Raw genomic sequence first — 22,107 nt, forward strand, 5'->3', positions numbered from 1 at the left:
TGTTATTATTATATTATTGATAGGGCACTTTCATTTTCAACTGTGTGCATCCGTTTTTGGAGCTGGAATCATTTGGTTGTTTCCGAGACGTTAACCCTGAGGTGATCCATCAGGGTCAGACAGAAAACTGTGTTTCTTTCACAAAGTATCAACTAATTATCTCCATTTTTCATTCCTTTTTTTTTTCAATCCTGGCTTAAAATTTTATACTTTGGGTAACATGAAGTTTACACAGCACATGATCCCAGCCAAAAACAACAAATTCCACATGGATGATTAACTGAAATGTTTTATTTATAATAAAAATGTAATTTAGAATTTTTATTAAACAGAAAAAGAGTTTTCACACTTGATATTGAGATCAGAGTTGAATACCATTGCTGTGCATGTGTGGCAGGATGTCTTTAGTCGATAGTTATATCAAAACATGCATAAATTTTTAAAAGCAGGCCAGGTATCCTAGTCTGTTGAGCGTGAATACTAGTGGCCTTTGATTTAAACAGGGACATGGAAGGTGAAGCAGAGGATGGGGCAGAGGTAGATTTTTATCATCTGTTCACCGCAAGGAGACAGATGTCAGTAACTTGAAAGACAAACGGCCAACGTTGAAACTTAACATAAATCTGTTTTGTGGGTTTAGTCTTTATGATGTTCCATCAGTTGTGGTTTCTGGACCGCTGCCATCTCAAGTAAGCAGCAGAAAAAGGACTCTTTTTCCCAGACCTGCCTTGTCCTCAGATGAACCGGGTACCACTGCCAAGAATCCAGCAGTTTATAGAAGGTAAAAAGTAAGAATAGCAGTGCAGTTCCTCAAAGCACCATTCAGCAGGTGAGCTTTTTATATGCATGTATTATAAAACCTTCTTGCTGTGAGAAAGATAAAACTGATGGATGAAAAGATGCATTAAAATGTCTACCTAAGAAGAAAATGGCAGAAGGAAGAATGATGAGTGAGCTGTTGAACTCATTACAGCTACAACAGACTTTTTTTTTTTTTTTTTTTGCCTCCCGGTCTAAATGAGCTGCTCTCATAAAGAAGCCCGCTCATTGCATGCAGCTGTGGTAATAGTGAAGCATACCAGACACATTATGAGCAAGCACCTTTGTTAATCGTGTGTAAAGTCAAGCGTGTTTATAGTAAGTCTGGTCAGAGACGGCTGTGTGGGCACATTTTATCACATTTGAACAAATTTAACAGTAGAACTGCTGAATAGTTTCCAGTGAATAGCTTTAAACGGCCATCCCTAGTTACCGTGATATAAAACAGAAAGATTCAGTGAGGTCGACGTTTGAGAAGCCAAAGGAAGAGAATATTTAGCATTCCACATGATAAATGACTTAAAAGATTGATCAACTTTGTTTCAAGATGATCGAATAATTTTCAAAATCAAAATTAACCAATCATTTCAGCTCTCTTTACTTCTGCTAGGGGGTTGTTTTTGGTTCCGTGTGTGTGTGTGTGTGTGTGTGTGGGGGGCGGGGCGAATCACAAAAAATTGGACAAAATGAACAAATTCATATCTTTGTCAAAAGTGATCAAAATCATTTTTGTTTAAAATTTGACCCACATACTATGGTGGCTATGTCTATCACCAGACCAAATTTCATCCGGATCTGATGGCCATATAAAACTTGGCCTATAATGGAGATTGAACCCTGAAATGCTCAGGTTAGATGCACAGTATAACTGTCTATCATATCCTAAAAGATGATCTGGATCCGATCCAGATCAAGGATTTTAGGACACATTTTGTGTTGTTCTGGATCTCATTTTTCACATTTTTGCATGAGCGAATGTTGTGTCCTGGCGGAGGTACATGAGCTCTCTGAGTGCCCATGTCATTAATAAAACTAAGAAAAGAATCCTGCCATAGAAATACAGTAAGTGAGGTTTCCACTCATGCATAATTTTAACCGAATTTTCAGGAAAATGCAAGCAAACAACATCTGCAGTTGGTTCCTTAAGATAATTCTGCAGCCAGATGTCATTAAACCATTGCAGAAGAAGAGGGAGCAGCAACATTCTGTGTACTTTCTGAATCCTCAGTCTCTTTCAGACAATACTACTACTCATGGAAATGTTTTAGGTCAGTTGGCTTTATAATACTATAGGCTGGTGACCCGAGATGAACCTTTTACATATATATATCAATTTAAGCCTCATTCAGACAGGATGAACATTACAGGGGGCAGTGGGCAATAAATCGTTGTTCTGGATGGGATTTTAACCATCTGGAAATTATAGGGTATGGCTTGTAAATGGACGTAGATATTCAGCAGAGAGAAGGGGATGCTGTCTGAAGCGAAACGGACTCGTACAATAACTCAAATCTTAGAACACAAATACTGTATGAAACCTGTATTGATGTCATTCAGTGTGACTTGCACTCATTGTGAATATCAATATCTCAGATGTCCTTTTTGAATAAATGCCTGTAAATCTGCTGAGGAATCACGGCGGAAAAAAGATGCTTCTGGACTTTCCTGAGAATCCTCACAAAACAAGTCTTCTTCAGAAATGAAGTAATTCAGTGATAGTTATCTGTACCTCCATGGGTACTACTAATAGATCATTTGGCATACTTTTAATGATGCCAAATTGGCCTAATGTAAACAAATATTGGATAGAAAAATAAATGTGAATCATTTGATGAGCTCAGTTTTTACTGTCGTCGTATGGTTACCCCGGTGGACCAGTATTTTGGTGTTTGCATGTGTCCATCAGATTAGCAAAAGCATTTTCGTTTATTCCATTTTTACCCCAAAGTCCAAATTCACACTGAGCTTTTCACATAAAACAAAAAACAAACAAAGACATGGCGCAGGAAGGGATCTAAACTACCAGAGAATGACTCTGTCATCTGTTTGACTCTGTCATCTGCTGTCTGAGTCATGACGACGACTGAGCTGCAGACAAATGACACTCCCCGTACATGTCCAGTTCACGGCCACCCTGCAGCCAAATATGACATGGATTTACTGTAACAGGAGATTAGGTCCTAACCGGTGTACCATCTGCTCATGGACCTGGAATGCTTTTGTTGAAGAAGCACACCAGATCAGTGAATGGCATTTAGCCAGTAATGGCTAATATACGTGGCCAGATGTGGAACACAGACACAGATGCTGAACAGAACACTCTCCACTACACGGTCAAAACCAAACACTCATTAACATTCATCTTAGTGTTATGCAGACTCACTCTGTGTGCTCCATATGTATCGGTATCCTGATCCAACATATAGCTCTGTAATCCTCAGATAGGTGATTGAATCTGTGGCTTAAATTATTAGACCTTAAATTTAGGTATAATTATTTTGCAACCAGATTTATAACATCAATGGAGGAGTAAAATAATGAAGGTATTTGGTAGCTCTTTTTATGGCAGAGGCTGAGGTCAGATAACATTAAAGCAAAAGCCACAAGAATCACCAATCATTAAAACATAATGAGGTTATTATACACTAAGCATGAACCGGTAGCTGGCATGTCTGTGGGTTAAGGTAGAGTAGGAGGAAGAAGGTAGGAAGTCGAGACTATGAAGGGCCCTGCAGAGCTATATAAATATAATTAACTTGACACCTGTCTGAGAGAAATTTTAAAATTACTTTTTTAAAAACCTTTTTTGTAATGTTCTTCCCCCAGTTTCCACCTTGCAACTGTGAACTTTTTCAAAAGCATCTTTCACGCTAGCTACATGGAAATGAATACACGTCTAAAGTGGGACAGATCAGTATAATTAGAGATGCACATACATGACACATGATGTGGATATGGCTGCCTTTGTGTGAAATATAGGTTTGTGATGGCACCAGAGTTTGTTTTCCAGATAGCCTGTTTTGCACACGCACACGCACTTAAATTTGCCATTTGCAGAAGCTGTAAGGCAGCAAGGTGTTGGACAGGAAAGTGACAGAACAGCTTTTTATGCATTTCATTTTTAAACTGCCTTAAGTTTTTTTGGCAACCAATGGTTTAATGCAAAAGAAGCTTACAAAGAAATGTTGGAAAAGGGTATACTGGAATGTTTTCTGAAGCAAAAAGCATCAGTTGGGGCACTGATGGCTAAAGAATATCTAAATCCAAATATCAGGTAGGCAGAGGAGGAGGACAAAACAAGTTGAATTAAAATTGCCACCTCTGTAATGTGTGAGGAAAAGCAGCTGACGTGTTTCTGACCAACCAAAAACCTAACTTGATCCTGTGGTCTTGCACCACACTTAATCGGGCAGGTCTGTTTGTGGTTGGTTCAAATTTAATGAATAACAGGACTCTGCAAAATCTAGATTAGACCAGACAGGAGCATGAGAAAAAGGGGGTAACATGAGCACCACTTCTGTTTGCTTTAGTCCAGCAGTCACAAATTGCCCAGACATTGGCTTTGTCATCCGTGTTGGTTCTCTGTTTCCATGCTCTGAAAGCATCTCAACCTTTATTTTTGTGTACTGCTTGCTTAATGTCTAATCTTCTATGTCTTGGTTTAACTGAGCTATTAGAAATTCTCCCTAGTCTGTCAGTATGACAGCTCAGTTTTCAGTTTGAGCTGCATGCACCAGGCAAAGGATGCAACAAACTTCAGGCAGTAATGTCTAAAATAAATCACCATTGTACAGCGTTACCATGAGAAGATGCATTATTCCCCCTTCATAGCCTTTCATCTGGAAAATGAAGTGTCCTTGTTGTTCCTTGTGAAGTTGTGTGTATTTCTGTAGGTGGATTTTTAGTGGCGTTTGGGATGTTATCCTTCAGGCTTCTGTTGAGAGCAGCAGCTTTTAAAGTGTTTCTAAGGCGTCAGTCTCCTTCAGTAAGGCACCTCTAAATTTCCTGAGACATTTCTAAAGTGTTTCTTGATTCCTTAAGTAGTAGAGTGTGGAGTGAGATCAGCTGTGGGGTGTGTACATGGATGTATGTAATAAAGATGCATTGCTGACATTAGTTTTCAGAATATGTGGCCCAAAAGTGCAGAATGAGACGGTGAGAGCAGAAAAACCAAAGGAAATAGAGACTGCAAGAAGAAATCTTTTCTGCACTATAATGAAATGAGTGCCAGTATGTCCATAATAGCCCGTTCCTATTAGGCCATTGTAGAGTATGGATTGGGCTGCATATTTCTGTCCGACCGAAACCCGAGCCTGACGCATTTGAGTTTGTATGATGGCTTTCTCCTCATCAGTAAATGAGTTCTTGGGCTCTTTTATTAGTTTAAAGTATTTTGGAAAAAAAAAGAGAGAGAGTAGCTCTTCAAGCACCTCACCAGCAACTGGGGAGACAGTTTTCAACATTCTGTAAAATGTTATGAGCTTTCAGGTGACAGCCAGGACACATTTGGACCCTTTGCAGAAAAAATAAATTGGTGAATTTTCTGACCACAGGTTGTTTTTTTTTATATTTCAAATGATTACTTAAGTTGATATATAGAGCCTAAGGGTTGTGGCCACAATAGCCCCCTTTCCAGCAGAGGAACTTTCCCTGGGGAGCAGGGATTCAGAATGTTTCCACCAGAGGAACCAGGTCTCAGTTATGGTGTGTAGTTCTACCCAAGAAAAAAGTACCTAGTCAGGAGATGGCACTTTCAAGACCTATCGAGGTGAGAGGCCTGAAGGCGCTGACTGGTAATACGCAGGGCCCTCCAGTGCGATCATTTCACTCCTGTATGCCAGTAAAAATCAGTGTGCGCCGATGTTAAACCCGTTAAACGGGTATAAACTTGCAGAAAAGCGATAATTTCACCTTTGCCCGCAGTCTCTCCTCCATCGCTGGTATGTGTTAATCATAGAGCAGGTTACATGCTGCATACAGCTGCCGACCGGCGTCAGTCAGCTGTTTGGTTTAATCTTCCAAGGGCTTCGGTCCTGCTGTGGAAATGCAAATCATAATTCGTTCAAGGGACTTTTACCTCAGCGATTTCTCAGACTTGAGCTTCTTGGAGTAAAAAAGTACCAGGGTCTTTCTGGTGGAAGTCCACCTCTACGGTAGTTAACGTGCTGACATTGGGATGGGCTATGTGCATAGCATTAGAGCCTTTAAGTAGCCAGACAGCATCTGCTGAAATGTGCTCCAGAAACACAGCCATTATCATTGCACAAGCACTATTACAACACGTGACATAATGGAGAAATTAAACGCTGGTCACACATCAGCAGCAGCATTTGGTTTTTAGCGTTCATTTCAAGTCTGATTACAGACTCTCTGCAAATAACGCACCCCTGTGTCGCGCCCTATGCAAGGTGTACTTTTGGCTGCGACTCAAAGCTGTGGAGTTGACAGAAGGTAATCCCCACCATGTGAGGCCTCGGCCCCAGTTTGGAGGCGGGGTGTTATTCATTCAAATCTGCCGGTGCTATAAAAACGAGGGGAAGTTGCAAGTAACCCAACTTCAACCCACAAGATCGTGGCACAGCAAAAGGCTACTCGGGTTGTTATTCAAATGACAATGAATACTATTAAAGCTATTAAAAATGCAGTAGTCTGCCTGGTCCTGCTGCCCCGTTTTCTGGTGGTAGCAGTCATATTGTGGCTACTTGACTTTTTATGCATAAGGAAAAGGGTTTTCCTAAGGATGAAGGCGCAGGAGGGCGATGCCATCGATCCTTCCCTCTGCATATCGGACTCCAATCGTCTCTTCAGCCTGGAGTCCCTCAAAGCTGTGTGGCACGGCCATAAACTGGACTTTCTTAAAGCAGCGCATCTCGGACACAGAGCGCCCAACACCGAAGTTGTTCAGCTGGAGGATAAAAGGCGCAGCCGTATCCTTGATTACGCAAAGGACAAGAGACCGCTTATCCTCAACTTTGGCAGCTGCACCTGACCACCGTTCATGGCTCGTCTCAAGGCTTTCCAGGGAGTTGTGCAGCAGAATGCAGACATCGCAGACTCTGTAGTAGTGTACATCGAGGAAGCGCACCCTTCCGACGGCTGGATGAGCACTGACGCGCCATATCAAATCCCCAAACACCGGTGTCTGGAGGACAGGCTGAACGCTGCGCAGCTGATGCACCTGGAGGTACCCGGCTGCCTGGTCGTGGCGGACAGCATGGAAAACTCCTCCAACGCTGCGTACGGAGCTTATTTCGACAGGCTTTATATACTGCAGGATGGAAAGATAGTTTACCAGGGTGGCAGAGGACCTGAGGGGTATCGGATCTCAGAGCTTAGAGACTGGCTGGATCAATACAGACAAAGGCTGGAACAGTCCAGTAATCTGGTTATTAAGGTGTAGATTAATTTTCATCTGTTTAGAGCTGCTATACAATACAAGCAATGCTGCCATTTCCAGTATAATAACTCCAGTTAGATTTTCCCGTCATTTACGATTTAATTGTATTTCTTTTTTTTATGGTCGTGTCAAGTAATTTGTTCCACATTGTAAAATGTACTGTACTACAGTAGCCTTTTCATTTCATATTGAACTTTTATATATCCTGTTAGGATCCACTCACAAAAGGTTTGGACCTTGTTTGTTTGTGAACAGAAGTATGTTGTGTGTCCAAAGTTCTGTCTGTTTGTTCTTGTGTAAATGCGCCTTTAATGAATCGGTCAGGATGTTGAGTAATGTGCATCACTGTGCTCGTCAGTATTGTCGTGAAGTTCGGTTTTTAAACGGAATGAATCCAGAAAACCGACACTGATGTTTTTCATACTGGAGATCATGGTGAAGATGCTCCTCTCTGCCCTGCGTTGCCCGGCACTTTTGTAACCATTGTACCGTTTAATGGATATATTTTTTCATACAATAAAATGATTTATCTGCTTCTTAATTTCAGGCATAATTCAAATAATTAAGTTGCTTTGTTGTTGCCATGTGAGAAGCTGTTTTTGTATTTAAATTTTATAGTAATTTGGTCTCTTACAGGCCAGCAAAGAAGACAAAAAGATGAATGTTCATTTTCCTGCACAATAAAACAGAACTTTCATAGATGCAGTTCAGTCAATGAAAGAAATCTTTAAACACAAGTTGAGTTAAGAATTTGCATAAAAAATATTGAAATGCATTTTTTTTTTTTAGCAAATGATTTTCCTTCTGAGTCAAGTCATTTGGTCATTTTCACACCGTATCAGCTATGTTCTGCAAACACAACTGGCTTCTGCAACCAGGATGAAGTACCTTCTGTCTAATTAGTGGTCAGCTGCCCTTACAACCTTATAGACTGATTAAACTGTAGGTATTTTGAAGAAACTGTGCTTTGCACTCCACAGTGCCTTCTTAACCCTTTGACATTTTACCACACTTGATCCTACTATGCTTCATCATACATCCACCTATAAGGGTATAAAAACACGTTTTTTGGTGTTTAGCACACCAGTCCCAGAATAGAAAGACAATGTTAGGAGTGGAGACATTTAACAGAATTCCTCTGCAAACTAATTTGCAGTACAGTAGCAGTCACCATAAAAGAACTAAATAAATCTCTTCAGAGGCTTCAGATAAGAGTCGACACAGTGACGACACAACAAGGGGCCCTACCTGAGACAGAGATGACACAGGAAACCAGAAGACACAATCTGTACTGTATATGGAACAATATATTATCCCATGCTTTGCTTCCCTGTGTCTTCAGTCTTCACAAAGCCATTACAGTCACCTTTCCTATGAAGATGCTTCCTCCAGAGTTAAGGCAGAGTCACCACTGGGACATAAATCACTGTAGATGTAACGCAACAGGATTTTAGAAACTGAAATGTAGAGGCAATACAAGTATGCTCATTGTTGTTAAATAGGGTACATTTTGCATGAAACATTTCTTATGAATCACTGCTTTGAAACAAAATCGAGTCAGGGCGTCTTCTATAAACATCACTTGACTTTTTGAAATTGGTAATGAATTTGAGCAAAATGAGAGGAAGCTTTTGTTACAGGTCAGGAAAACAGAATTTCTGCTTCTCTTTGTATCTGAGATGTGGTGGTAAAAAAGGTGGTCACCTTCTTCCATTTCTCAGTCCCTGGCCAGTCAAACTCTGCTTGGTTGTTTGTGGTCACAGAAGTAGAAATCCTAGCTTCTGCAGCCAATTAACATGAAAATCTGACCTCTACCGGCCTCCAGACATTTGGGTGACCTGATGGTGGTGATGGCTGTGCAGTATGAAAGTGCCCACAAGTAGACGTTGCTTCGTTTTTAGTAAGAACAAGTTCAGTGCCGTGTGGGTCTAGTCTGACTGAGCGGTTTTACAGCGACCCTACTTTACTGCTCATCTGGAACACATTTAACTCACAAACACTCAGTATTTATGTGGAGTTGACAGCTGACAAAGGGGTACCTGCCTAAATGATATGTAACCTGCAGTGTGTCCAGTGTGCACCCCTGAAAAGAAACCCCCAGAATGGAGTTCTTTGAATCTGGATTCTTTTCATGTGCAATTTTCCGCTGATATCGAGTTTCATCTGTCAGTGGAGAAGCAGACAGGAACAAAGGGTTAAAGGTCACAGGCTGGAGGGAGAGATTTAACTTTAGCTGTTCTGTTTTGTTTTATCACTTGGATAGAGTAGAATGGGTCTGCTGAAGTGTTGTGTGTCTGTGTTTTTAAACCTCTCTGGTCATCCTTTTGAAGGTGAGGGCCCCTTTCTCCCCAGTCATACTCCACAAATGAATGTCTGGTGGTGGGAAGCTGGGGCCCTCAGCACACAAAGGTTTCCAGTGAAACCTGCAAGATTCACGTTCAACATGTTCAACATGAGCTGCTTCATGGCTCAGCAGATGCATTTCAAAACCCAGAAGACCACGTCTCATACAGTGGACTTTTTTCCTGGTGTACAGACATTATTAAAGCATAGGTGTTCTTATGAATAAAGGTTTATTCACTGGAGTCACAGGTACTGACTGAATTAGCGGTGTTATGAGGCGTTTGGTGCCAAGTAGCGGCTCCAATATGTAGCTCATATTCAGTATTTGTTAATTAAATAACCATGCTGTTTTAACTCATTTTACTTGTATAAGTGCTACTGGTCTTGCAGATACACTGAACTCTTTGGGGCTCGTTTTTGTAGGTCAGGGACATGCAGTAGCACAGCAGGAGGCTCTGAGGCGCAGTCCATTTTTCAAAGTTCAGTCTGCAGTGAGAAATGGATGGGTGTAGTGTGGAGAGAAAGAAACGGTGATTGTCACTGCAAAGCGGAAAAGCAGAGGAAAATGGTCTGTTAATGTGGGAGCCTTGACTCCTGTAATGGTTTGTATTGTTGTTCAGAGGAAGAGCAGTGAAATATAAACTGGGAAACGTTACCTGTCAGTCCTCATGTTGTTACGATGAACAATTGTTGTTTTCAAACATATTTTGTTTTTTTAAACATGATATTGGTTTTAAATGACACTAAGGGATATTAAATACAACCATTTCTTGCTCAGGTGAATTAGAAATGTTGTTAATGTTGTTGTATTTCAAATATGTAAAAACAGTCACTTAGAATGACCTTCTAAAAATAAAGTCCAGTGTTTCCATTGCAATGACATGCATCACTTCACGCTGGGCTCCAAACAGCAGACTTTCCTCTGTTCTCTTTTCCATAGATGACACCTTGTGGTCATACTGTGTGACTACATGATCTTTCACACATTTTTAGAGCTATACGAACTGTTCAAGTCCAGACTGAAACACAGCGGGCAGAAATCAGCTGCTCTATATGTTGGAAAGCCTTAATACATCTTCATTTATTTCAGTTAGGCTAACATCTCAAATCCATCAACTTGAATAATTCTTACAGTAATTTTTGAAGTGATTTAACAACACACAATAAATTGACAAGTGCGACGTTTTTATAATGGGTCATTAAATGCTTCAAAAGCAGCTTGGCATGTTTGTGTCTCAAAATGGCAGCAGTAGGAACAGTTTGAGATATTTCTATTTTAAAGGTCCTGCATGACCATACAGTCATGTCACATTATTAATTACAAGCTGCTGAGTGGGGAAGAAAACATCCATGTCAGCCTCCGACTTCTGAAAAGTCTGATGTTGACAGTATCTCCCACTGGGTGGGAATAACAGGCATGTTAACAAAGTGTCTGCAGAACGTGGCTGCAAAAGCTGCTGAGTGGGGAAGAAAACCTCCATGTCAGCCTCAGACTTCTGAAAAGTCTGATGTTGACAGTATCTCCCACTAGGTAGGAATAACAGACATGTTAACAAAGTGTCTGCAGAATGTGGCTGCAAACTGCTGTCAATCAAAATAACATCCAATATCTACAGTAATTCAATCAATTCAGCTAATGTTACAGAAACTATACACGGATTTCATTAGGTAACGAACGGCTACTAATACATAACGCACAAAGGTTAAGTTAGGCTGTTTAGCACTAAGTTAGGCTAATCACATGAACCGTGTTGTGTTAGTTTTTGGTTTTTATTTATTTGTTCTGCCAAGACTGCATGAATACCCTTACCCTTTGATTCATGACTCTATTATACTTTTTCCCCACTGATCTTCACACCAGTCTGTGCAAGCTTTTGCACATCTCAGCCTTTTCTCCCTGTCCCAGTGGTTTCTTGGCTGCTGTCTTTCCACAAAGGCTGTTCCTGCTCAAGCTTCTTCAGACTGTGGCAACTTGGCATCCAGATGAAGCTGCCGGATGCTGAGCCAGGTCCTTGCTGGAGTTCCTCAGGTCTCTCAAAGAAGAAACTGAGAAACTTCTCATCAGATTTTGACAGTTTTCCTGGTCTTCCACTCCTGTTTTTGTCCTTGACCTCTCTGGATTCTTCAGAACAGCTTGAATACCACATCTTGAGTACCCAGTTTGCTTATATATAAATGTATGTATGTATATGTGTAAATATTTCCTATATTTGGTAGCTGTATTCTCATAGATGGATAAATAAATATCTATATAGTCATCATAACATTGCTAAAACAACTAATGTAATGGTGACCTAAGACTTTTGCACAGTTCTCCATATGTTTTCGTTACATAGAAATCTTGCTTGGTGCGTCAGTCCTGATGGTGCAGTAAACACTATTCAACTGGAACCACAAGGTGGAGACAGTGACTGTTGTCTCAGGCTGTCTTGCCTTTAGGGACAAAGGAGGGGGGGGGCTGGTAGTCACTGTTTGATAAACATCACATATTGACTCTAGGGATACATTTACTTAGCATCACAGAGCAGGGGGCTAGATGCTCCACATATTTCAGAGCATGTAGCTGGTAGTGTACACAGTATGTGTGCATCGTTTGGTTTTCACAGTGTGAAACATCACATGCATTTGCTTGGCCAAGCCAATCTGATCTTTTCTGAGTCTGCTTGTTGAGTTAAAACTATAGCAGCAGAAGCAGAGAGCCTGACTATGAAAGTGGTGGATTTCAACTCCTGAACTAGACAAAACTGACTAAATCAGATGGTGATAGTAAATCAAATAAAAGACTAAATCTATCTTTGAGTATTCAGGTATATAGTCTTTTATATACTTTATTCAAAGCAGTGAATACACAACAAAACATCATCTGGCAAAAGTACAACAACAAATGATCCCAGAGTAGAACTAATTAAAAAAAAAAATCCTCTTTTCTTTCTTTTTAACTTGTGCGCAATGTAATACACATGTCGTGGGTAAATTCAATGCACAGAGAAAATTACTGCAGTACCAAGAATCATTTATTAAACAATATTATTGAAATATGATTGAGAGGGCAGGATACAGGATCACAATTGTTAGGTTATTTCTTAGTTAGATAGATATGGATTAGAGATCTGTTGTCTATGAATGTTTAGTGCAGACAGGGTGACTAGTTTGCTGTAACCATTCAGCCTGCAGTGAGGATTGCAGGCACGCCAAGGTTACAGGAAAAGAGCTTTTAGTGTCAACAGTAATGCTAGTCTTAATATTTGTCTTAAAGTGTAAGGTTATGTCCAATTGTTTAGATACACACCACGAAAACAACAGTCACGCACCTTGACTTTTCCTCATGTTTGGGCTAAACGTTATGGCAGCTGCAAAGCTTCCTTATCGGGTGGCGTCACGGTTTGACGCCCCTTGTAGCATGGGCTAGCCCAAAAATGATTAATATTATCTAGGTTGTTGGGTCCAGAAATCTTCTTTCTGCTGCCTGCGCGCAGGTAGAGGGGTGAGAGAGCTCTGGACGTGTCCTGTGAATTTTACCTGTGATCCTCTGAATAAACCAGCACGGTTATTTTTTATAAAATCTAAAGCAGTCTCTTTCGTCTCATTGAGAGTTCCTGGTTTGAAAGAACCGGAAGAAGCTACACAGAAATAATAGCTTATACCTTGTTAGTTTTTAGCCTTAATCTCTCTGCAGAAGCAGTCAGGTCGTCTGCCATTGGTCTTCTCTTCTGCCCGGGTCTTCACGTACACGTGCGCCTAACCAACTCTGTTGCTAACTTTATTCCCATCTCTCGCTTCCTGTAATTGTTCCCCCAATTGTGCCAACCCCTAGGCTCGCTTCTCTTTTTCGGGAACACCCTGCAAGATGTTCTGAACAACCAGAAGGCCTCTGACTGTCCCAACTTCCCCTCAGAGTGCAACACACACACTTCTAACGAATAACAGGTCAATGCCTTTGCTGCTGTTACATAAGTATAACACATTGATCTATCCCACATTACATGGTATGCATTAACTGATTCTATATTCTATTTGTTTGTTTTATCCACTACACACAACCTGAACTTGGGATGTTGTAAGCACAAACCAAGCACACATGTAAAGAGCTGCATGGGGGCTAAAGCTGATTTACCACAGTGAGGGGGACAAGAAGTAAAGTCTGAAATATCACTAATCTTCATATTAGCAGATAATGAATTGTAATAGTTTATATGCAATATGTTCCACATGTTCCACTCTTATCTTTTTAGAGTGACAGGGATGTTTTTCATACATATTTATGAATCTCCCTTCTCTCCATCAGAAGTGAGTGGCCAGTAACATTTAACATACTGTATGTTATAGCACTGATTTCAGGTCTCACACATTACTTGAAAAATTCCAACACTAGCAGTACGAAGCAATGTTGGAAAATATAAAAATATCTCAGCAAAATTGTAAATGGGTTTTAGATCAATCAATAGATAAAGGTGTGAAGCTACAATATTGATAGTATGGATACAAACGGATGGGAATAAAGATAGAAAATGGTGTTTCTCAAAGAACTGTGAATTAAACCTGTGCATCTTTGTGCACATACTTTTAAAACCAACATGTACAGAGTTAATGTTATAATATTCAGGAGATGACATTACCTCTATATACATATAGCAATATGGTCCTACTATGTGCTGTAAGATTTGAGAGTACAGCTGTTTTGGTGGCACATATTTATATCTAATACACATTTTAACTGCACATACGAACTGAGTTTGCACGTTCACAATATGCACATGCACAATATGGTTAGGCAGCAAGTAACTATGATCCTCATTATTTGGATTTCCTCAAATTGTTTTGCTTAAATAGTGTCAAAAAAGTGAAAAGTGCCTTTTTTTTGTCAACCAAAAGCCTCAAAGACCCAGCAAATGTTTTGAATTTTTGCTTAAGAAATGACTGAATCGATTGTAGATTAATTTCCTGTTGATCGATTAGTCAGTGATGGCTATAAAAATCCTAGTACAATTTAAAACCCATGTGTACAATTACTGAAAGAAATGTGCTCTAGGTTGCATGTGCTCTGTTACTGCCTACTTTTAAATCGAGATTAATTTCTCATTCTGCTGTTAATTGTAGCAGCACAGTAAGACAAATGTTTTTAAATTCAAAAATAGACTTAAAAATACAACACAAGGTACTATTTGCATGAACATGTTTTGTAATTTAGAAATACATTTGTAATGGGTAGTTTTTAGATTAAAAGGACATTTACAATCCAGTCTCATGTTTGTCCATTAAGTCCTGGAGAGTGCACTGAACATTTAAATATAGGTAGTCACGTAACTCTCACTGCATTTCCTGCTGTTTTTAGACATTCATATGGCAGTTGGGGCTCGGGAGGTAGTGGTCGTCCCCCAACTGGAAGGTCGGTGGTTCGATTCCCATTCTCCCCAGTCCACATGTCAGAGTGCCTTGGGCAAGACACTGAAACTCCCAAGTTGCTCCCACTGGCCAGAGCAGTGCCTTGCAGGAATAGTGCCGCCATCAGGGTGTGTGTGTGTGTGTGTGTGTGAGAGAGAGAGAGTTGGTGCTGCAGATGGCTTCCTCGGTTTTGTACTGGACACAAATTCCCTGTGTGTGTGTACCATACTTGGCCAATAAAAGGTTATCATTATATTAAACCTCCTCTAGAGAGGTTGAAGAAGAGGAGGAGATGATTTAATCAGATGGAGGTATAGTGTCTCCCAAAGCTGGTGAGTCTAATCTTCTCTGGTAGGATGATGTTTACAGAGTGTTCCGGCTCTTCCTGACTCGCACCGCAGGCTTCTCTCAGCAGGTGTTCCCTTTGCTGTCGAACAAGCTGGTTGTACTTGGCATTAGCCAGCCACGTTTCACAACGGCCAAAAAACACAATGCCTGTGGTGCCCAGGATAACCAGGCAGGTGAGCAGGGCCAGCATGCCAAAGCAGATAAGTTGACCGTGGGTGACGAGGACGCCAGGAGAGTGGACCGTCTCCTTCAGGGTGATCTTGAGCAGGTCTCTCTCAGGAGGTCTGAGGAGCCTGTGGAAGGCGTGAGCAGGGAGGGAGTAATGTTGCGGAGTCAGCGCAAACACTCCGTGCTCCACAGGCCTGGCACTGACCGGCTTGGACCTGGCTTTTGTTCTGTCCTGCAGGGAACATGTGGGACCTGTAAACCATTTCTGGCAAATGCACTGGAAGGTTCCATCAGGTTGACCAACACAGGTGCCACGGTTGGCACAGGGCTGGCCAGCACAGGGCGAGAGGCTGATGGTGGTGTTACAAGTAAAGCCAGCAAAGCCGCGTGGACAGACGCACACAAAGGCCAGGCCGTGATTTGTACAGTTGCCACCGTTGAGGCAGGGGTTAGGCTGGCAGCTGTCAACACTGATCTCACAGATGTCTCCAGAAAATCCAGGGGGGCATAAACAGGAAAAGTTGGTTGCTGAGCCATCTGCCTCCACACAGGTGCCTCCGTTTTGACAAGGAGAGCTAGAGGACCACAGCATTATGTAAATATATACAGCACGGAAAGTAATCCTAAATCTTTTTGGCATGTTTTATGTCTTGTATAATATCTATAAGGATGTTTCATCAAGTCTGACAAACAGGACAATAACTGGATCCAATCACATATTGACTTTTGATGATATGGTCACATCACTATCTTCTCAAAATGTATGATGTCAAAACAAACATTTTTCCAAGTAAGTTATTAAAAAGTAAAAACAAAATGAAAAATGTACTTAAGCTAAGATGGCTGCATTATATTTTGCACATATTTGACATATTGTGAAGACAGAATACTTCAGAAGCTATTCTGTATTCATCCCCTTCCCTTTTTTACACACCATTATGTTGTAGATTTAATTTCAGATAAATAGAATTGCTAATTTTATTTCCCAATCTACAGTCAACAGCCCATAATGACAAAGTTAAAAACATTTTATAAGTTTTGAAAATATAATAAAAATCTAAATCTAAGGGGAGACACAGGCTCAAATCCCTCTTTTGCCAGTTTTTCAGACTCTGCTGTTGCACTTCAAACTGTGATCATATATCCTTGATGTGTCTAGAACTTGATTGGATTCCACCAGTGGCAAATTGAGCTCACTGGACATAGTTTAGAAAGGCACACACTGGTTCCCCAATTCACACTGCTGGTCAGGGCAAAAAACAAAGCCATGAAGTTTATAGAACTCTTTGTAGACTTCTGTGATAAAACTGTGACAAGACATTAGATCAGGGCAACAGCAGAGATGCAAAACCATTTCTAAAGCTTGGCTTGTCCCCAGGAGCATAGTGGCCTAAATCATTGTGAAATAACAGTAGAAACAACAGGATAAACTGAGTAACCAGGCAGGAAGGGATGAGACTAAGAACCCAGCGGTCACTCTCAAAGAGCTTGAGTAATTAGGGATCTGCAGGTAAAAAAAAAACTGAGCATCAAATAATGGGCATTTTCAGAGCACTGTTTGTTTTGCCTAGTATTTTGATTTACAAAGAATAGAATTAACGCCACTACAAAAATAGCTATATCCCTCATTCCGCTCCCGCCCCCGTGCAATGGTATGCCAAGATTTTCTTCAAGATTGGTAGGTTTGCAGATAGTTTTTTTTTTTTTTTTTTGTTACAGAATATTACTTGTTTCAGCAGTCCTTTTAAAAACAGAGCATCTGCTGTAAATTCTGTTCTGAGATGCTGTCACACTTGAACAGTGTGCCAATTCAAGCGAGATGCTGTGAAGGACAACCCATGAAAGTGGGTTCTTTCAGAGATCGTGAAGGGCTGACTGAACCTGTGCTTTGTGTCCTCAAATTAGGGCAAAACTAGTGGTGCATATACTGTAGCTGTTCTTGTCATAAAAAAATCAAACATTTCCAGGAATTTTCCCTCCAGTGATTTAAATTACAGTAATTGTGGTTCACTTGGTAAAATAGCAGTTTCATGATTCCTGATTTTATGTTCTTCGCTGTTTCAGTTTAACAGTGAGTGAAAAGTGTGACGACATAAAAGGAGATGGCCCTAATGATGAACCTGCAGTGAATTAACACCTGAATCTGCAGCTCCTAAATACAAAGCTTTAGAGTGACTTTCATCTCATTGTGACCCACAGCTTTACCATTTTGGTTCATCCTCACCATTCTTCTGGGGTTGTTGTCCTCTGCAGCTGGCAGATGCTTTTAGGAAAAGGAAAACCACTGTACACTACCTAGGGTACCATGGGTTAGCTCCACTATGGACCTCTCTGAGCTTTTGCATCTCCACACCCTGTGCAGAGCTCTCAGGTCCTCCAATCAGGTGATTTTGGTCATTCGTGCCTTTGCGGTAATGGGTCCCAAGCTGTGGAGCAGCTTACTATTACATATCCAAGCAGCACCAACTTTGGAAATATTTTGACCTTCCAAAAAACCTATTTTTACTTTTCAGCTTTTAAATCTGGTTAAGAATACTTTTCAAAATATATTTCTGATATTTGTCTTGTATTTGTCATTAATTACTGACTGATGTACAGCACTTTGGTCAACTCTTCTAGTTTTAAATGCATTTATACATTTAAATGCATTAATATAGTGGAACAGCTAAAGGGCCACGTTTCCCTCACGAGTTGCTGAAGACCAAATGCAGAGCTAAACAAGAGCAAGATCAAGCTTTGAACTTACATTGCCATAAACCCAGTAACTGCAATAACCTGTAACTGCAACTCAATTAATAAGCAACTATTTTCTAACAAGCAGACACCACACTGCCTGTTAAAGTCACAAGCTGTCTACTTGTTGTGCAGTATAAAAACAAGAACATCCTCATCCAACTGCCTGCCATTACCAGCTACATACAGACTAGCCACAGTGTGAAGGGTTTTAATTGGCTGCCAGAGAGCTGACAGACATTGCACCATGTACTGTTAGTGCCCCTAATGATAAACAAATGGCGATGAGGCTGTAAAGTGTTGCAGTGTCCCTTTACTTTAAATAGAAACTCAAATTAAAGGTGCTGGTACCTGTTTGTGAAGCAGACTCCTCCTTTCTTTATGTGGCAGTTTTCCCCAGCATAGCCATGGGGACAGATGCACAGGTATCCCCCCTCTCCTGTCTCTATGCAAGTGGCATTACCAGCACAAGGCCTGGACGAGCACAGCCGAGTGTCTGGAACAAAAGCATGCTGTTTTTAGAACTCTCACTCTCGCTCTACGACTCTCTGCCTGCTTTTCCCTCTCTCCTTTGTTTCCACTTTCTCACTCGCACTCCCCCACCACACACCTTCTTGTCACCAAGAACCAAACTGAGACAACCAACCAAGTTGTAGCAGCGAGCAGCTCATATGCTTGAACAGAATAAGAGCTGTACCGCAAGAGCTGATAAGGACGTCAAACTGAGCAAGAAGCCAAAATCGTTCTTCTTTTAATATTCTCTCGTTCCTTCTTCCTTTGCTCGAAGGACAGCAAGTAATTTTTATGTAATAACGGTCATCGTAGATACCATTGGAACTTACGTGCTTAATTTAATTAAATAGGGGTTTCTACTGAAAAGGGAATGTGACCTTTAGAAAGAATTAACTTTGACATTTTTGAAGCTATTATATTTTGTTACATGTATGTTATGTGCCTTGCTCGGTAGCAGGGTGGCAGTTTATAATGATGATTTTTTTTCCAGCTATTGTGTTCGGCTTTCATCATTGGGGTACCCGCAAGCTTTTCTTCTGTCACGTTGCAGGTTTGCCACATTATTCCCCTGACTCCAGCTTAATTCGGTGGTTTACTGTGTGTCCCTGAGGCTCTGTGACTCACCTTTGGTATGTCAGGAAGTGTTATAAGGCAGACGAAGAGAGGACTCACCTTGGTCACACAGGCTGCCCACCCAGCCCTCCTCACAGATACACTGCCATGCCTTTTCACATCTGCCATGCAGACAGCCAGGGAAGGGCAGGCACTGGTCACAGTTGTCTCCTTGCCACCCTGGTTTGCACCTTGAAGAGAAAAAATAAAAAGAGAACAACCCTGACCTGTTAATAAACCACCCACAGAGCCTTGCTGTTCTACAGCTGTCTGCATAATGCTTGTATGCTTTTACTCTTCAAGTAAAAGTCAAAAGATTCAATTTATCTTTGATTACGCAGTTATTAGCTAAATTCTCTTAATACAGTGATGGAATCATTTTTGGCTCATGAGTAGATACAGTGGCCTTTGCCAGAAAAACATTTCAGACTGGGCAGGCTTTGTAACCCAAAGCTTTTGAGCTATCTGGATAACAATGCTTTTGCTGTTAATCAAATGACTGACTTGTTAACACAATGCAAGCTAGAAAAATCTGAATGATCCACTTATGGAGATAAGCATACATGGTACCGAAGGAATCTTTTAATTACCTGCACTTCCCTGGCTTCTCACAAAACCCATTTTCTTTGTTGCACTTCGCGTTGCATTCCCAACCTTTGACACAGATGGAAAGGGACAGCAGGAAATTTGCATCAACTATTATTACAGACATAAACAATTCAAAGCAAATACAATTCATCCATTGCTTTCTTTTCACGTAGAGAGTGAATCGGTTCAAAAGTTAGTTTTTCTTGGACCGACTCAGATGTATTTGTGTCGCTGCAGCGGACTGACCAGAATCTCAGTTTACCTTTGGCGATGCCTGTCACGACCACAATGAAGACCACCGCCGTGAGATGCATGGTGATGTCGAGCAAAACCCTGTAACGTATAGAGTAAAGCGTGTTAAGTCGTAATAGAGCTCTTTAGTTGTGAGGTTTCCCCATCTAGGTCACATTACTTAAAAGTTAATTTTACATAAAAAAAAAAAACTTTAATGAAGATTTTCCATTTAGTAATGAGCTCTGGGATATATAGTTAAATATTTGTGATTTAACACGTAATTACAATAAAGGTATCCGAATCAAAATCACACTCACTGCAAACCTAAATATTACTGGATTTTTTTTGTTTTGTTTTGTTTTTGAAAATTGGATATAATTGGTGCACCTGAACCATATGCCTCTGCTTCCACGGTATCCGTTACGCACAAACATCCAGCAAAAGAGAAAAGCCGTTTCATTTCAAAATCAACACATTTTTCACGTCAAAAAGCTCATTAACTGAAATTACCTTGTGGCATCCGGAAAATTACCTACCTATGTCGCACTGTCGCTCTGTTTCCCAGCGGCTGCGGTCATACTTGATGGATTAGATTGGAGCCTTTTTTTAAATCCAAGCGACGTTTTGTTGAAAGTGATAGCCTACTACAGGTGTACCAGTGCTCCGGCTGTTGGAGAAGGACCTGGGGGGTGGGGGGGTTTTGACGGGACTGCTGCATCGTGCATCGTCCCAGTGCATCACGCTCCTCCCACCTTCAGCTGGAGCATGTGTGCACAAGTCTGACCTCCGGGAGGGAAGCGCAGTACTCTCACAGTTCATTAGGTGCCTGGGTTGTACAAATGGATTACTCGATGACTTTCGAAAAGTCGATGAGGGGGGTGAGATCGTCCCTGCAGGTCATTAACACTTCCAAAACAGCTCATTTCTACTTAATTATTTATTCTGCTCTATTAACACACAATCCAGTTTTCTGCCAGTGGTGGAGGAAGTACTAATCCTTCAGTTAAATAAAAATGGCAATAGACTTCTACAGTGTTTTAATCTTATTAATGTAAAAACATGCAAGTATCCTATTATCACCTATATTATTCATTAGAACTGCCACTTTCATTATTACATTATTATTGTATGTATTATTCTACTTTAGTTTACAGTGTTGAATTATTATTTGTGCTCATTTTGTTGTAGGTGGTTGATGTGGAGTTAACTTTGCCAGTTTAGTAGTTTAATCTACAACAGTTCATCTTATGTTGTAAGATCATCATATGTTTTGTCTGAAAAATCTACATTTTGAATGCTACAAGAAGTAAAACCAGAATTAACACTGGTTGTGACTTTTGAACTATGGCGACAACTGAGAGAGCAAAGGGGGCTGAAAAGTGATGCCATGGTGGCCGTATTTCTGAAATCTGCAAGTAGTCAGTGCATGTTATGTTTTGGAAGGAGGCTTTGGAGAGAAGTCAGAACGAAAGAGTGGCAATTCTTCAGTTGTCTACTTTCAAAATCGAGCTTCCTCTTGATGGTTTTTCAGACTTCTGAAAGACTTCCCTTGCTTGTCAAACATCTTAGTCCACTTCTGGCTCTCTACAATCTGCTCTTATCCTCCCCGAAGCCAGGGAATGGTGTTTTAATTCTCATGGCATTTATGGCTTAGCCTGAAGGCCTAATTATGATTTTCACTTCTCTCAGACTTATTAGATTAGCAATAAAGATTCTGCAAATTGTAGCCCAGCATCCATCGGGAAATCTGCTGTGCTCCTTCTCATTCTCTCCACTGTTTATCTTTTTACACATACAAGTATAAAATGCAACCTGTATCCTCTGCAACCCAAATGGATTTGTTTTCCTTGTTGGGCGTATGATAAATGACAGCACCCTCATAACTCCAGGCGTGATCAGTTTTGTGGCTCTACTTATGCATTTTTGAAACAAATTTATCATTTTGACTGGAGATTTATAAATAAAACAGG

The 22,107-nt window shown here is 40.7% G+C and overlaps 3 protein-coding genes across 7 annotated transcripts in view; 2 read left to right on the forward strand and 1 right to left on the reverse strand.

Moving 5' to 3' along the window:
- Positions 1-22,107, forward strand: part of begain (brain-enriched guanylate kinase-associated) — a 105,746-nt gene that overhangs the window by 15,854 nt on the left and 67,785 nt on the right. The window lies entirely within an intron of this gene.
- On the forward strand, positions 6,400-7,730 carry dio3a (iodothyronine deiodinase 3a). Its single transcript, XM_020590904.1, has one exon. The coding sequence runs from the start codon at positions 6,428-6,430 to the stop codon at positions 7,217-7,219; it is 792 nt and encodes a 263-aa protein (XP_020446560.1). The 5' UTR covers positions 6,400-6,427; the 3' UTR covers positions 7,220-7,730.
- Positions 13,208-20,913, reverse strand: dlk1 (delta like non-canonical Notch ligand 1). The gene is made up of 6 exons (XM_020590903.1): positions 20,674-20,913; positions 20,166-20,236; positions 19,906-19,969; positions 19,376-19,506; positions 18,542-18,686; positions 13,208-16,032 (listed from the first exon to the last, which is right to left on the reverse strand). The coding sequence occupies exons 2-6, from the start codon at positions 20,215-20,217 to the stop codon at positions 15,243-15,245; spliced, it is 1,182 nt and encodes a 393-aa protein (XP_020446559.1). The 5' UTR covers positions 20,218-20,236; positions 20,674-20,913; the 3' UTR covers positions 13,208-15,242.

The sequence above is a fragment of the Monopterus albus genome, unplaced genomic scaffold (genome assembly GCF_001952655.1).
Source record: "Monopterus albus unplaced genomic scaffold, M_albus_1.0 scaffold13.1, whole genome shotgun sequence".
In the NCBI taxonomy this organism is placed as follows: domain Eukaryota; kingdom Metazoa; phylum Chordata; class Actinopteri; order Synbranchiformes; family Synbranchidae; genus Monopterus; species Monopterus albus.